The sequence below is a fragment of the Durio zibethinus genome, chromosome 20 (genome assembly GCF_047325235.1).
Source record: "Durio zibethinus cultivar Kanyao isolate XHJ-2024 chromosome 20, ASM4732523v1, whole genome shotgun sequence".
In the NCBI taxonomy this organism is placed as follows: Eukaryota; Viridiplantae; Streptophyta; class Magnoliopsida; order Malvales; family Malvaceae; genus Durio; species Durio zibethinus.
Genome location: NC_143181.1, coordinates 835,209 through 850,115, shown reverse-complemented (window position 1 = coordinate 850,115; position 14,907 = coordinate 835,209). Strand labels below are relative to the sequence as shown.

The 14,907-nt window shown below is 36.4% G+C and overlaps 2 protein-coding genes and 1 long non-coding RNA gene across 5 annotated transcripts; 2 read left to right on the top strand and 1 right to left on the bottom strand.

Annotated features, from left to right (window-relative positions):
* Nucleotides 1-226: 226 nt before the first annotated feature.
* LOC149512996 (uncharacterized) lies at nt 227-3,325 on the top strand. 2 transcript variants are annotated; one of them, XR_016330762.1, is made up of 3 exons: nt 227-1,724; nt 2,468-2,539; nt 2,746-3,325. It is a non-coding gene; the product is annotated as an uncharacterized LOC149512996 (long non-coding RNA). The 2 variants fall into 2 exon arrangements; XR_016330761.1 differs by having other exon boundaries at nt 228-2,539; nt 2,746-3,324.
* Nucleotides 3,326-4,099: 774 nt separating this feature from the next.
* Nucleotides 4,100-7,620, bottom strand: LOC111314768 (rop guanine nucleotide exchange factor 1-like). The gene is made up of 5 exons (XM_022916387.2): nt 7,161-7,620; nt 6,622-6,738; nt 5,985-6,523; nt 5,344-5,697; nt 4,100-4,949 (listed from the first exon to the last, which is right to left on the bottom strand). Exons 1-5 carry the CDS (start codon nt 7,447-7,449, stop codon nt 4,590-4,592), a joined length of 1,659 nt encoding a protein of 552 aa, XP_022772122.2. The 5' UTR covers nt 7,450-7,620; the 3' UTR covers nt 4,100-4,589.
* Nucleotides 7,621-9,994: 2,374 nt separating this feature from the next.
* LOC111314767 (uncharacterized) lies at nt 9,995-14,069 on the top strand. Of its 2 annotated transcripts, none has more exons than XM_022916386.2 (12): nt 9,995-10,178; nt 10,324-10,543; nt 10,647-10,847; nt 10,933-11,003; nt 11,505-11,667; nt 11,771-12,364; nt 12,462-12,842; nt 12,939-13,014; nt 13,093-13,156; nt 13,267-13,402; nt 13,570-13,683; nt 13,767-14,069. In XM_022916386.2, exons 1-12 carry the CDS (start codon nt 10,060-10,062, stop codon nt 13,830-13,832), a joined length of 2,205 nt encoding a protein of 734 aa, XP_022772121.2. In that variant the 5' UTR covers nt 9,995-10,059; the 3' UTR covers nt 13,833-14,069. The 2 variants fall into 2 exon arrangements, with proteins under 2 accessions (XP_022772121.2, XP_089605201.1); XM_089749075.1 differs by having other exon boundaries at nt 13,754-14,069.
* The last annotated feature ends 838 nt before the right edge of the window (nt 14,070-14,907 follow it).

The following is a 14,907-nucleotide window of genomic DNA, read 5'->3' as shown; positions in this document are numbered from 1 at the left end:
CATCCAATGGTGTGATACTTAAACTACTTGATGGAAGGATAGGATGTTAGGACGTTTAGTGGTTAAAAAGGTATAGTGTCTTTTTTTTGTTAGAAGCTTTTAGTAGACAATCAGATATATTTCTATCATTTATGTTGACTTGATATATTAGGTCGATCTAACACATCTAATGCCACATTAGCTCAGCACTATTCTTGTTGTCCCCTAATAATATCCCATTATTTATCTATAAACATAAAGGTCTAAACAGCATTAATACAAATTCATATTATTTTTATATATCTTTATTATTTTCATTCCGATCTCACAATGTAAACATAAAAAATATTCTCTACTTTTACCTCTTACTACCTTTTTTTCTTATTTTTTCAAAAATAATATAAGATTGTAGCTTGACACAAACAACTATAAATTGAAAGTTTTAGTTGCTCTAACTATAGACATATCATTGAAGCCACTAATTATGCTCAATTAGTTCTCTGTCCATGCCTTCGATAGTTCAATTCAATCCCCATGGGTAAAAATACTTGCCTGTTCATCTCCTGCTCATGGGAGGTGACAGATGTCCAGGACCCCATCGCCCTCTAACGGATGAAGCGGTTGTGATCATAATCTTGTAGCAAAACCAATGTCTTCCTTTAAACAAAGCTGCTATAATATGAAACCGATTTTTCTCTAGTTTTGTCATTATTTGGTTTGATACTAACCAAGATGCCTCTAAACAAAGCCCTTTTTTCTTCAGAGAGAGAAAGAGAGAGTGAGTGGGTTGGTGTATTATGAGGGTGTGTTCGGCAGAAACGAGGGGGTGATAAGAGTGGGGGGACTAGTTGAGGTGAGATGAGGAACGCAAGAAAAGACTGAAGGGAAAGTTGGGTTGTTCACCAGTAACGAGGGGAAGGGAAGAGGAGAGAAGAGAAAAACCATATGCTTCTAAATATGCCCCCCTACAGGGGAATGAACCATCCAATCTGATTATATTTATCCGTCTTTTTAGTCTGAAACCGCCTCTTCTTCTACTCCCTCCTTAATTTATTACAACCATATCTCTCTCTCTCTCTCTCTCTCTTATTTACTGTTCTTCTTTCATTGTATCTTAAAAGGGAGAACCCATCAGCTCCTACTCCAATCTCAGGCTTGTCTTGTTGTCATTAACACTCTTCTCTTCCTCCCCGTGTGCGTGTTTTGCGTGTCATTCAGTGGCGAATACAAGAACCGGTTTTTTCTTTCATGGGGGTTTTGCAAAGGGCTTCTGACAGAGTTTATTGGCATTCTGTCCACCTCCCATCATGGAAAAAGCCCTTTCTTTCCCCCTCTGATCTTTCATGGAGGTGGGCATATTGCCAAGTGGGCTCTGTTGGCTTCTCTTTGTAAAACCCTTGTGATTTATGATGCATTTCTTCCAGCCTTTCCCTCCCTCTGATAATGGTTCAGGTAAAAACCACGCATTTCCTTATGGCTATCTTCATTCGATTTTCTACAGTTTTACTATGTTTTATGCTATTTTTTCCAGTGAAGAGATTGATCACGTTATGGCAGCTTCTGATCCCTATTTCATTTTACAAGAAGGATTATGAAAAAAATAGCGTGAAGAAAAATTTACTCTCTATTTGTTATTTCCATCATTCTTCTGATGTCTGCAGGGTTTGATTGTCAGCAGTTATGTACTGACTACTGAGGTCTGAGGGGTTGAGCAACGTCATGCATAGCCTTCTGTTTCTTATCTGGTCATATTCTAGATCTCCTTTGAAGCTTTGATTTCTAATTGAAAACCTTAGCTAGTTTTTTCTTTTTTACATATTAATTTTCTACTCTTTGTGCTTCATTTCCCAACCATCTAATAATACGTGAAGGCTTACTTCTCTTTTTGTTTGGCTCAGTACTTCTATATATATCGTGTTCTATTCTGTGTAGGGTTTTATGTGATGCCTACTGTTCTTGTATGCATCTTAGTTGGGAAAGATCCATGATTACAACCATTCGTAAAGTAGAAGGATTTGTGAATTAATAATCAAAATTCAAGCAACCCTTTAAAACAAAAGGGCCGAAATTGCATAATTATCCTAAAAAAAAGAAAGGACAGAAACAAGAAGATTTTGTCAGAGTTTCATGAGACGCAAATGATGACTCCATTGAAAATTTTGAATTAAACTTTTTGTTTTTTGAAACAGCTGGCTGATACTTTTATTGTATATAAAAATGTTGATTATCAGATATCAGATTACAATCAAAGCAAAAAGATTTTTATGTTCTTTGCCTTATGCATGATTGCCACCAATTTCACAATGTCAGTCATCTATTATTTTATTACTAGCTAGTAGTATTAATTAAATCTGTAGGGGAAGCTTTTTTTGTTTTAGGGCAGCCCTATAGTACTGTATACATTAAATCACTCTCCCAAACCCTTATGTACGTAGCCTTACGATTGAAATGCTAATAATACTATTAATTAATTGTTAAATTCAAACAGGAAAAAAAAAAGTGAACCCACGGGCCTTTGCCTTGCGTGTGGATGAACATATGATCACCAAATTCAATTGTGGTAACCGAACGGCGATTTTTTCAGTCCTTTAATTCTCTTTTTTTTTTTTTTTTTTTTTTTTTTAATCTTTAGCTTATTCTTTCCTTTCATCTCTGAACTATGATGGTAAATTATTGAGCTTTTTTGTTTTTGAAAATGGGAGAGTAAATCAAAGAGCGAAATGGGATTTTGATAGTAGTTAACCAATTTTTTGTGATTTGTGATAGTTTCATCAGGTCTATACTTCATTGATTTTCATGAGCTTTCGAGAATGGAGGATATTGGACAAGCTGGGAGCGATACTGCGGAGGTGGCTGGACCCTGGCATGTCATCGGCGATCTAGAGCTTAATAGTGGTGGAGCCAGTGGACAATCATTGACTGCCTATTGCCTACCCACTATTTACTGCTTATGCAATTGCTTTGAGTCAATGAGTCAAGAATTTTGGTCGAGAGTAACGACTTAAATAAAAGGGAATAAAAAGACTTCAATGATACTCAAAACGAATGAGAACCGTTACATTCAGAGGTGTTTGTTTTTAGATTTCCTTGTTTTTTCCTCCCGGTTAGTTTTGGGGTTGATTCCTGCAAAAAGTATGCATCTAGGGTTCATTTTCACCAGTAAAATCTCCTTTCCTTCATTTTGGTTCCTCTGGACCCTGAATCAAGGGGCAATTATAACTTCACCATCTGATGGAATTAATAGCACGTCTCTCTCTATCACAAAAGTAATTAAAGAACAAATGTACGTGTCTACGAAATTACTACTTGTTTTATTTATGTTCAATAATATTTATTGACTGTTTTTCTAAAAACATTTAGATAAGATTAAAAAAATTTTTAAAAAAATTAAGTGCGGAAATCTTTAAATAGTGTTGTGTAGGAAGGACTTACTCCATTCAAGCTAGCTCGACTTTGTGATCGGATTGAAAAATTAAGGTTTAAAAAATATAGTTTGAGAAATCATATTAATAAATAAGAAGAAACTAGAAATACCTTTTTTTAAAACAAATATAAATTTTGGATGAATATTTTAAAATTTCTTAGTAAAATTTCAAGTTGTGTTGTAGAAATTCATATGGAACATAAAAAATTGCCAATGTATTTAAGAGTTGCATTCTTCTTTGCAGCAATGGAGAGTTGGGCCCTTAAAACTTATAACAGACAAATCAAAGGCCAGTTTGGGCCACGCACAAGCAGGTTAGGTGGTTGAGATTGGGTGCAGTTCATTTTGAGTGTAGGTTATCCAGTAGCTTGCAAAGCCCAAAGCCTCATCTTCCTGAGATTGTGCGGAAGTTGATCCGCCCTATTAACAGTCACAGATCCAATGGTTTTTCATTTCTCTTCTTCCAATTTTAAGAATTCAATATGAGATAAAAGATTTCCATTTCCATTCTACTTTGTTCAACGTCAATGTTTCGGCAGAAATTGAAAGAAAATATGCACTGGATTCTTCGATCCCATTGCCACATTTTCTCCAGCAGTCTTCCACTGATAAATATATATTTATATACACACATTTTCCTTTGAAAAGGTTGCCCTGGTTAGGTAATAATCCTATGATGTTTGCTCACACATCTAAAGTGCAAAGAGAAATCTTGGGAATTAATTCAAGGAGAAAATATGGCCTGGGGTGAACATAATAGTTTTCTACTTTTTTTTTATACATATAATATGAGGAAGTCCAACGAGGCAAAAGGGATTCAAACCTTGGAATTTATCCCAACCGCTAAGGCCAAGTTCTGGTTGTTTATGTATGATATACTTCTCTACTCCTGCAACTGCAACAGAAAAAAAAAATAGTAGTTCCTGCTACAATGGTGACACTTTAAAGAGATTCAGCCTAACTAATATCCGAGTGTCAGAAAAATCTCTACTTTGTTTGTCTAATCATATAAAGGAATATGCAAAAGATTCAATCTAATCGTCTTCACTACCGCTCAGGAGGACAAATCAGCTTCCAGCGGGATGTGATGGTATAAGCTATCTCTCTCGATCTTTATCCAGAACTAGTACCACAACCTTTTTGAGGTTTTCAGATTGGTGATGCAAGAGGTCATTCCTTCCACTTATCAGAACGCTAGCCTTTCTAGTGATCCGTCCAGTGGGTCTCTCGGATTGCCATTATTTAAACGATGATAAATCCTCCTACGAGGGCTTTCACCTATTTCATTTGAAGAGTCGGATGCTCTCATTGCACATTGAGTCCCAGAAGGAGCATGTTGAAATAAGAAAGGAGCGGGTGATATCTGCCTTTGCTTATGAAGAGCAAAACCAAATCGCCCATGGTCATGAAGAGACATTGACTCCTCTGCTGCACGTTGTTTTGTGGCATCGTCCACATGTAGCAGATCATCAATCCTTGCCATTATGTTGAAAGCTAGGCTTTTCATGACTCTAGAATAGCTCTCAAGAATTGATTGTCCTACATCCTAAAAATATGAAGGATTTTATTTTCATCCCTTTACCTTTAGCATATTACAGCATTTTAGGCAAACAAAGGAAGATGAAAAACAATACGAAAAAGAAAAAAAAAAGGAGCATATAATTTATAACAGCACTCCTTCGTTTTATCTACCTAAGGATGCATGCCACATTGTCAATTTCATCCAAAACAGTTAGCTCCATACTTCCAAATTATATGCATCTTCGACTCCGTTCAAACAGCATTGATATTCAAACAGATCGTTGTTTTCCCTACTTCTGGATAAATATTAAATCATACGGACATATTAAAGAATATAGACACACGTCATTGATGGAAACAAGTTATAGTGCACAAGAACTACATTGCTTTCAATACTAATTCATGCTAAGAGGAACTACCTTGTTATGCTGAATCTTGCTCATGTCCAAAGAAGTCTGAGGAAGACCTGGAAACCGTAGCCTCAAGTTCTGTAAGAGTGTCTCAACCCGCTGAGCTAGAACCTTACTCTTGTCTATGTCACCAACGAAACCCTTAACCCTGCCACCCCATGATGACTTTCCAACCTTTGCACGAACTGAATGCCTTTTCAAGTATTTCTGTTTCCAAATATGCACAGAAGCCTCAATCCTATTTGCCATTTCCAGAGTAGTGTATTCTGACGACAGGTCTAAGTAATCAAGAAGACACTCAGGGAAGAACTGGTCAGCAGTTAAGAAACGATAGATGATCTCACCCAAACAATCTTTTCCAGACTGGAAGACAAGCAAAAAAATTCAAAATATATATATTAGGACACTGAAACCCACAAAGAAGAAAAATGGAAACAAAGAGATGCATGACCAATAATAAGCTTCCTAAAGTTAATCAGTCAAGCTGCATGGTGAGTTGATAAATACGCACTTCAGAAACATGATAATGCATGAATATTAGACACAGTTTGTCTCATGGATTCCCCATCTGATATCCATTGTCATCTCGCTATATTTTATCTCATGCCACATGGAATAATTTTGTATAATATAGAGCACAGTCTCCATACTTTGGGCAAGCTGTCCAAGTAAGCATTTGGGATTTCCATCTCAGCCAACACATTGCTGTTAATTGCCATCGCAGCCTTAAGGATCTGGTGTGTACATTCCCTACACTGCTGCAATCTCTTCCTTGTATCTTCAGATAAACCAGGAGGAGGAACTTTAGGAAATGGGAGCCACCACCTCTCTTCCTGTCTAACAGAAGGCCTTCCAGAAGATGAAGACGAGGCAAATGTCTCAATTTCATCAATATCAGCAATAACTACCCCACGATCAGCATAATAAAACTCAGAATCATGAAAGCGATCAAGAATGCTTAGCAGCATTGCATCAAGTTTCTTGAGCGCTGGTAGGTTTACATATAGATCAGAGCGTGGCTGGGCCACCATAACCTCTAAGGTTCCCCCACCTGGGAACTCTTGCAATGCTGGTTTAAGTTCTACTATGGAATCACTTACACACAAAAGCCAGTCCATCTCTCTACACCACATCAACTTCCTTTGTGGTGATAATGGCTCTAACTTCCATAGTTCCCCAAACACAGAAGCTTCAAAAAATACGAAATTGATTTAGATTTCAACCTCTTGTTAATGACGAATCAAAATAAACTAAAACAAAAAATGACATGCAGATTAAAGAACTAACCAGAAAGATTTGTAATGGCATTGGAGATGGCAAGAGCAGTACAAACTCCTTTCCCTCCACCTGACATATCTTCTCCAAGCAAAAGTTTAGCAAACTTTTCCTTCATCGTATCTACTTCTGCAGTAACATCAATAATACTTGAAACACAACTAATCCAAATAAAACAAAGATGAATAACAAAGTCAACTCAGAATCTGCAAAAGACCATTTCAGTTTATTAGACTTTGTTTGCGCTTTGAACCAGAAAACTTGGAGAGAAAAGAATTCTAGCCTTACATTTTCCCTATTTACCCGCTGCTGCTTTATAGTATATAGTTAAAGCGAAATAACCAACGGAAAACTATGCAACCAAACAGAGCTTTAAGAGATCAAAATAGATAACAGATCTATTCAACCGTCAGTAACTAAGTAGGCTAGCAAATGCAGCAAATGTTCGACTCAAAGCCTTCGGTCTTCACCGTTATTAACAAAAATTTCGTCCAGACCTTCAACAAAGCAACAAATTCAACTCTCGATTTAGTAAGTGCTAATATACTCACCGGACATGTTGGCTTCTGGTTCCACCGCCTTCTTCGCAGGAATGACCACGTGTCTACCACCGACAACCGGTAACATCACAGGAACCCGCGCCGTAAAACCAGAACCATCAAAGAACTCTGGCCCCGCGAGCGGCGAAGAGGTCAAAGAACTCGAACCATCATGCTGGTCAAAATGACGACATGAAAACCGACTTGAGCTCTCAGATTCGCTCACGTCGGCGGTCAAACTGTAACTCTCGGACCGGTCACTTATTTGATGGAAACCTTCTTCGGACGAAACGCTCCCCATTCTTCAAGATCAATTGCTCGACAAACTTCCAAAAGTTTATCAAATCATTGCCAGCGTTACGGGACCATAAGATTTTCTTTTTCCGTTGAAGTAATGGTTACCATCAGCAGAGAGTAGAGTGGAGTTGAAAAGAGAGAAAGAAAAAAAAGCCTTCAAAGGAAACTATGCTCTGTTTCTTTTTTTGGCATTGGCTTTCATATTGCCGTTTGCATTTACCAGTCCCCACAAACGGAACAGTGGCGGTTTCTGTTTTTAATTGGCGGGTGATGAACGCCCCCAGGTTGGTTCATGGACGGTGACTAGCACGCACCGGTTTCGCACCGATTTTGGAGATGGGTTACCACGCGCTCACATTTCATGAGTGTCGTGGTTTAATTGCAGGATGGGGCTTTGGTCGAGGGTGTTAATGGGAATGTAGTGCAGGTTAATGTTAGGATTGAAAAAAAAAAAAAAAAGGAAAATTGAAATTTAATTTTAAATTGTACTGTTTGATTTGGTTTATATTTTTTTAATGCATTTTTTTATTTTATTTTGATGGATTTAATTTGATATGGATAGTTTGTTTGAGTTAGTTCTACAAAAATAAATTTTGTAGTATTCACTGGGATTGCTTTTGCAAGTCATAAATGTAGACTTGAACAAGTAAATCTTGGTCCATGCTCCATTACCAATTACTCTATTATTATGTTTATAATTTGAGACTAAAAAACTCATCAAATAAAGATATGAATGAGCTGATTGTGACTTGATTCAGTTTTCAAGGTGTTTAATTGGTTCATTTAACAATATTTTTTCATACTAATTTTAGAAGAAGATTTGTCCTGCTTAAGATCCATATTAAAGTCCACGTAGTATTTTTCCATTTGACAGAGAGTTGTGGATGATGTTACTTTATTGTTGAATAATTAAAACAGGAAATAACACCTATTCGTTGACAGCCTTGACGACATTTATCGCCAGAACTACACACTTTATTGCACCAACATATCCTGCTTCCCAGTTTCCAATTCATCAAGGCCCAATCCCATCACCTGCTGACTATGAAATGCAACAATTTGCTTCAGCAGGACCTTAACATGAGATTCCTTATTAATTATTGAAAAATATTAATGACTATTATATTTAAGGAAAAAAACTTATAATTAATTCATTGTTTTTTATTGAACTTGGTAAAAAATAATGTATTAAACTTAACTTTCTTTTGCAAAATAGTATTTTAAACTTAAAACGAAATTACATTTCACTTATAATTCTTTTTATTATAATCATTCTATTATTCATTTATAATAAAAAATTATATACTTGTTTATCAAATGTGTAGGTTTCATATAAAATTTTAATAGATCCCATATAATTTTAAATTTTAATTTATTAATTATAATTTAATGATTATAGGTGACATATTCTTTAAAAAATATATTTTTTAACAAATTTTAATTGATCTGTTAACCAGATCTTTTATTATTGTGATTGACCAAACTAAAAAATAATTTGTGGAGAGATGGATCCACCTTGTGTGGAAAGATATTCATGGACATCCTTAAAAAAAAAAAAAATCCGTTGACACACTTTTTATGATAGAAGTGGTAGATTTGTAGATTATATATATATATATATATATATATATATTACAAGAGAACACTTTTTAATCCATCACTGAATTTATGATTTGTTTCTTTCTTCTAGAAAAGCTAAAACCTAATATATATATATATATATATTGTTGTATTTCTCATTCAAATTCATACAAAGTTTTGGAAGTTATATAGCGTTTTCATGAACAAAAGACAAGCAAGTTTTTCCTTTGAGAATTCTGCTTCAAGCATATTAAAATAAAACTTGATGTTTTATTTTGTTGAAAACATGTAATAATCATATTTGTAAGACCTCACAAGTTAAAATATTTTTTTTTACATAAAATTTGATAGCAAAATCTTGTCATCCCCCGCCCCAAGGAATCGTTTTTCTTCAAAATACAAATCAAAGCAGAGAGTTTGAGAAAAGTTACTGAGGACCAGAACCCGCTAGATTTCAACAGAAAAATCATATGCTCATCCTGCGGCTCCTCCTAATTAGTGGGAAGCCTAGCAAATCAAAGTAGAAGTCAGAGTCCTTTTAAACGAGCTTCTGACTTTAAATTCATCTTATATAGATTTCTCTGGCAGAAGAAGTAACTTGGAAATCAAAATCCTTTGAGTTCAAACTTCAAGGAAAAAATTTGTAGAGTAGCTCAAAGTCTTGAAAACATTTATCTTGAAAGTCATAAGACAGACAAGTCAAATTGCTAGTTGGCAGTTGCTACCGTAGCCTAAAAGGACAGGAGACCAAGAAAATTTTAAAAAAATTTCCAATCAACCAGGAGTGGAAAATTTTAAAATATGGCAACATATTAGAGCCACAATGACGACAACTTAAGGGCGTAATATCCCCAAAACACCCACAGTGCCAACAACTTCCTCAAGAAATGGCTTAAGATGACTTCATCTATCACACATTCCGGTTTAAGCGCCTGCCTTATAAATAAATTTGTCTATAGGCGAAAAACACCTTCGACGATTAATTCTTCCAACTTCTAAGTAGTTTTATTTGCCAGGTTCAAGCTCTGTATTCATGGGTTCTCTCGGTTTCTTGGAGGAGCCCTTAGGCACTTTGCAGTATCCTATAGCTCGCAGGGACCTGTCTGTGGTTGATGATTATCATGGTGTTAAGGTGGCTGATCCTTATCGATGGTAATCCAAATTCACTTTGTCTCAAATCTCTTTTTTTGGTGGAAATTCACAAAAGTTTTTCCTTCATTTTGTTTTGTTTCTGGACATTGTGCTTTGCTTAGTTTATATAGTAATTCGTTTTTTTTCTTGTAATATTTACATATAGGATTGAAGATTCTGATGCTGAAGAAGTAAAGGAGTTTGTACAGAAACAGGTTGCTCTGACAGAATCAGTGCTTGAAAAGTGCGAGATAAGGGGTCAACTTCACAAGAAAATCACAAACCTCTTTGATCATCCACGCTACACCGTGCCGTTTAAGCGAGGCAATAAATATTTTTATTTCCATAACACCGGGCTCCAAGCACAAAACGTCCTTTTTATGCAGGTTTGCCAGAAAAAAAAACTCAATAAAAATGGTAGTAGTAGCACTTTTTTTAATGCTTAGCAGCGCATTCATGCTATTTTTTTATTCCGCCAATTGGATTCAGGATGGTTTACATGGAGAACCAAAGGTCTTGTTTGACCCCAACACCCTTAGTGAGGATGGAACAGTTTCCTTAAAGGCGCTTTCTGTTAGTGAGGATGCCAAGTACTTGGCTTACGGGCTTAGTTCGAGTGGAAGTGATTGGGTGACGATTAAAGTAATGCGAGTTGAGGATAAAACAGGGGAGCCTGATAGTTTATCATGGGTGAGTTGTTGCGCATTAGTGGTGAAGAGTCTATTCACTATTGTTCAACATGAACTCACAGTAATATCTTCTGCTTATGATTCAGATAAAGTTTTCGGATATCAGCTGGACACATGATAGCAAAGGGTTTTTCTATAGCCGCTATCCAGTGCCCAAGTAAGCAGTAGTATAAAAATTTTTTTTAGTAGGAAAAAGATCGTGTTAATGAACTAAAGTGTAATGTTTTCCAACGCTGTGTAAGTTTGTTTCTGTATAGAGTATTTGAGAAATCGAGCAAATAGAAACACAATCTTTTTGAGTAAGTTCAAGTAATGTACTTGAACTCAAACCCAAAACAAAGCTTCACTTTTATTGTTACTTCATACTCATCTTTCACTAAATTACTGCAAACTTTATGCTCTATTTCTTGGAAATATCTCTCTGTCCTCTGATTCTGTCAGATATTGACTTGTTAATGATCTTGTCATGTTTTCTCATATGCTGTCTATCCTAGTAAAGTTGTTTAACCTAATAATCTGACTTGGTTTCTCATCTATTGAAAGAATTGCATCTATCATGGCATGTTAGAATTTTTGTTCTAGATTTGGTTTACATCTTTCATGGGCTGAAGGACTAGTATCTTTTATTAACTATACTAATTCTATTATTATGATGCAGAGATGGAGAAAACCTTGATGCTGGGATAGAAACTAGTGCTAACGTTAATCATGAGTTATACTATCATTTCCTTGGTGCAAATCAAACTGAAGACATTTTATGCTGGAGAGATCCTGAAAATCCTAAGCACATGTTCAGTGGAAGAGTGACGGATGATGGGAGGGTAAGTTGATCTTTAAGCATTTTTCTATGTAGGTCCAATTTGATGGAATGCTGATGTCTTTCCATTAATTTGTTTCAATTTCCTTCTGAATGCTATCGTGTAGTATCTTCTCTTGTATATTGATGAGGGTTGTGGCCCCGTTAATAAACTGTACCACTGCGACATGTCTGCACTTCCTGAAGGTCTTGAAGGTTTTAGGGGAAGCAATGGCCCACTCCCGTTTGTTAAGTTGATAGATCAATTCGATGCGCAATATATTTCCGTTGCTAATGATGATTCATCGTTTACTTTCATGACAAACAAAGGTGCTCCAAAATATAAATTAGTTCGAGTAGATCTGAAGGAACCCAGTAAGTGGATTGATGTTATTCCAGAGGATGATAAAGATGTGCTTGAATCAGCATGTGCTGTAAATGGAAATCAGATGATTGTGAGCTATCTGAGTGATGTGAAATATGTGCTCCAAGTGAGGGATTTGAAAACAGGTTCCATGCTGCATAAGTTGCCCATTGAGATAGGAACTGTTTATAGGATTTCTGCTCGTCGTGAAGACAGTACGGCTTTCATCGGTTTTACTAGCTTTCTTACTCCTGGTATTATATACCAGTGCAACTTAGGAATTGAGTTTCCAGAAATGAAGATATTTCGTGAAATTAGTGTGCCTGGATTTGATCGCTCCAATTTCAAAATCAATCAGGTGATTATTGCTGCTCTACTTTAGTTGGTGACCTCTTTCTAACTTGGTTGTTCTGCCGTTGGTATGTTATCTTATTTTCCTTTTTATTCCGTTTCAGGTTTTCGTGCCTAGTAAGGATGGCACCAAGATTCCAATGTTCATTGTTGGCAAGAAGGATATTAATATGGATGGATCACACCTATGTTTGCTGTATGGATATGGTGGATTTAACGTCAGTCTGACACCATCATTTAGTGTTAGTCGTATTGTGCTTGCTAGGCATCTTGGTGCCTTTTTCTGCATCGCAAACATTCATGGCGGTGGAGAGTATGGAGAGGAATGGCACAAAGCTGGCGCCTTATCCAAGAAGCAAACTTGCTTTGATGACTTCATTTCTGCTGCTGAGTATCTAATAACTTCTGGGTATACTCGGCCCGGAAAATTATGTATTGAAGGGGCAAGTAATGGTGGGCTTCTAGTTGGGGCTTCCATAAATCAAGTTTGCATAACAAAACTTTTTCTCCCCTTGGCTTTATCGTTTTTCATTATCAGAGAATGTTAAAACAACAAAAATCCCATTTCTTCTTTTTGGCAGAGACCTGAACTTTTCGGTTGTGCTCTGGCTCATGTTGGTGTGATGGACATGCTGCGATTTCACAAGTTCACTATTGGTTTGTGTGTTTTATCTTCTTTATTTTGATATAATTAAAAGTTCACTGCTATATTTTGATTAAAATTTTGTTTTGAAGGCCATGCTTGGACTTGTGATTTTGGCTGTTCTGACAAAGAAGAAGAGTTCCAATGGCTTATCAAGTAAGTCGAAATTTCTATTACCCATTTACAGATGACTGGAGGTTGTGAATTACCTTCTGACAAGGTTTTGTACGTAGGACTAACTGTTGAGTTTACCTTCTCTTTCCAAGGTACTCACCATTACATAATGTAAGGAGACCATGGGAGAAACATCCTGGTGAGCTGTCACAATATCCATCCACCATGCTATTGACCGCAGATCATGATGATCGTGTCGTTCCATCACATTCATTGAAGATGTTGGCAGTAAGTTCCTCGTCAATTGGCGTTCTGGTTTTACTTGTTTGATACACCTGCATAGCAAGCTCTTGAAATTCCTCACACATATTCTTTCTCCCTCCTCTCTTTCCTACTTCCTTTCCTCCTATAATTTTGCTGTTTGAAAAGGTACTCGGTTTCTTTGTTCTTTTCAGACAATGCAATATGTTCTGTGTACGAGCTTGGAGAATAGTCCCCAGACTAAACCGATTATCGGACGCATTGAGTGTAAGGCCGGACATGGATATGGACGTCCAACACATAAATTGGTAACCACTTTTATCAGCCATATCATCTATTAGCCATCATCGGTCCCTGAACTATATTTACTTTATGAAGTTTTACGCTGCAGATAGATGAAGCCGCTGACAGGTATAGCTTCGTGGCTAAGGTGTTGGGCGCAACTTGGATCGAGTAACTCGGATCATCATAGATATAATATTCGAGTTTTCTTAGTAATAGAGGCCGAACCTTTTTTTCCCAGACAATAAAGCAATTATGGATTACAGATATGTATTAAGTTAAAAATTTACTTATATTTAGAATCGTTTATTATTTTCCTGATCTTACTTCCCCCAGTCATTGTAAATGAGTGCATCAAATCAACCAACTAAGTGGCTTACAGAAATACAATACCCTGTCAGTTGTCATCCTCTCTTGTTCTCTCATGTTTCTGTGTCACATGTTTGAAAAGCGGACAAAGTTGAGCAATTACAGATGTGTGGTTTCGGAGAGTAATTATCTGATATTCGTTGAAAAAAAGGAACCGTAATTGTATATAATTGTTGGGAATATTGACTCAAATCCCATAAGAGATTTGTTTGGAATTTGTTAGAGATTTGTTTGAGATTTATCAGATATTGCTTGATGGACAAAAAGACTTGCAAAAGAAGAATTTCAAGAGAAAGAAAATTCTTAATAGGTAAGTTTGACTTGCAAGAGAAGAATTCTAAAAGGAAAGGGATTCTTAATAGGCAAGTTTGACTTATAGGAAAAGAATTCTAAGAGGAGAATGATTCTTAATGGGCAAGTTTGTATGGTTATAAATAGGTGAAGTCTCTACAGGGTTAGGTATGCAAAAAAGATGTAAGAGAGTTGTAAGGTTTTGTGGGATAGACACCCCATAGGAGTATTGGGGCTCTACGTCTTATGGGTGTATATTTGTTTGTGAGTGGACTAGAGGAGACTGAGAAGGTTCACATAGGTATGATGTATGGGAACATATGGGTATGTGTTTGGTTGTGTTGAAAGGGTGCACAAGAGTTTGAGTTTGTGTTTGTTTGGGTAGAGAATACTTCATAAGACTAGAGGAGATTGGGAGTGTCTTATGAGTATTGATTGTTGAGTGAGGGTGATGATATGATGTATGTTTGTAATTTTCTACAACTAGTGGATCTTGTTTCTCATCCGTGGATGTAGGTCAGTTGGACCGAACCACGTTAAATTGTTGTCTCTTGTGTGTTTGATTTATTGTTTGATTTCGCTTCCGCTGG

Coding starts and splice junctions, on each gene's coding strand:
- LOC111314768 (XM_022916387.2), bottom strand. CDS start 7,449: ATGGGGAGCGTTTCGTCCGAAGAAGGTTTCCATCAAATAAGTGACCGG. Junction 6,739..7,160: donor ACCAGAAGCCAACATGTCCG/GTGAGTATATTA, acceptor ATGTTACTGCAG/AAGTAGATACGATGAAGGAA. Junction 4,950..5,343: donor GCAAGATTCAGCATAACAAG/GTAGTTCCTCTT, acceptor TCATATTTTTAG/GATGTAGGACAATCAATTCT.
- LOC111314767 (XM_022916386.2), top strand. CDS start 10,060: ATGGGTTCTCTCGGTTTCTTGGAGGAGCCCTTAGGCACTTTGCAGTAT. Junction 11,004..11,504: donor AGCCGCTATCCAGTGCCCAA/GTAAGCAGTAGT, acceptor ATTATGATGCAG/AGATGGAGAAAACCTTGATG. Junction 11,668..11,770: donor GAGTGACGGATGATGGGAGG/GTAAGTTGATCT, acceptor GCTATCGTGTAG/TATCTTCTCTTGTATATTGA.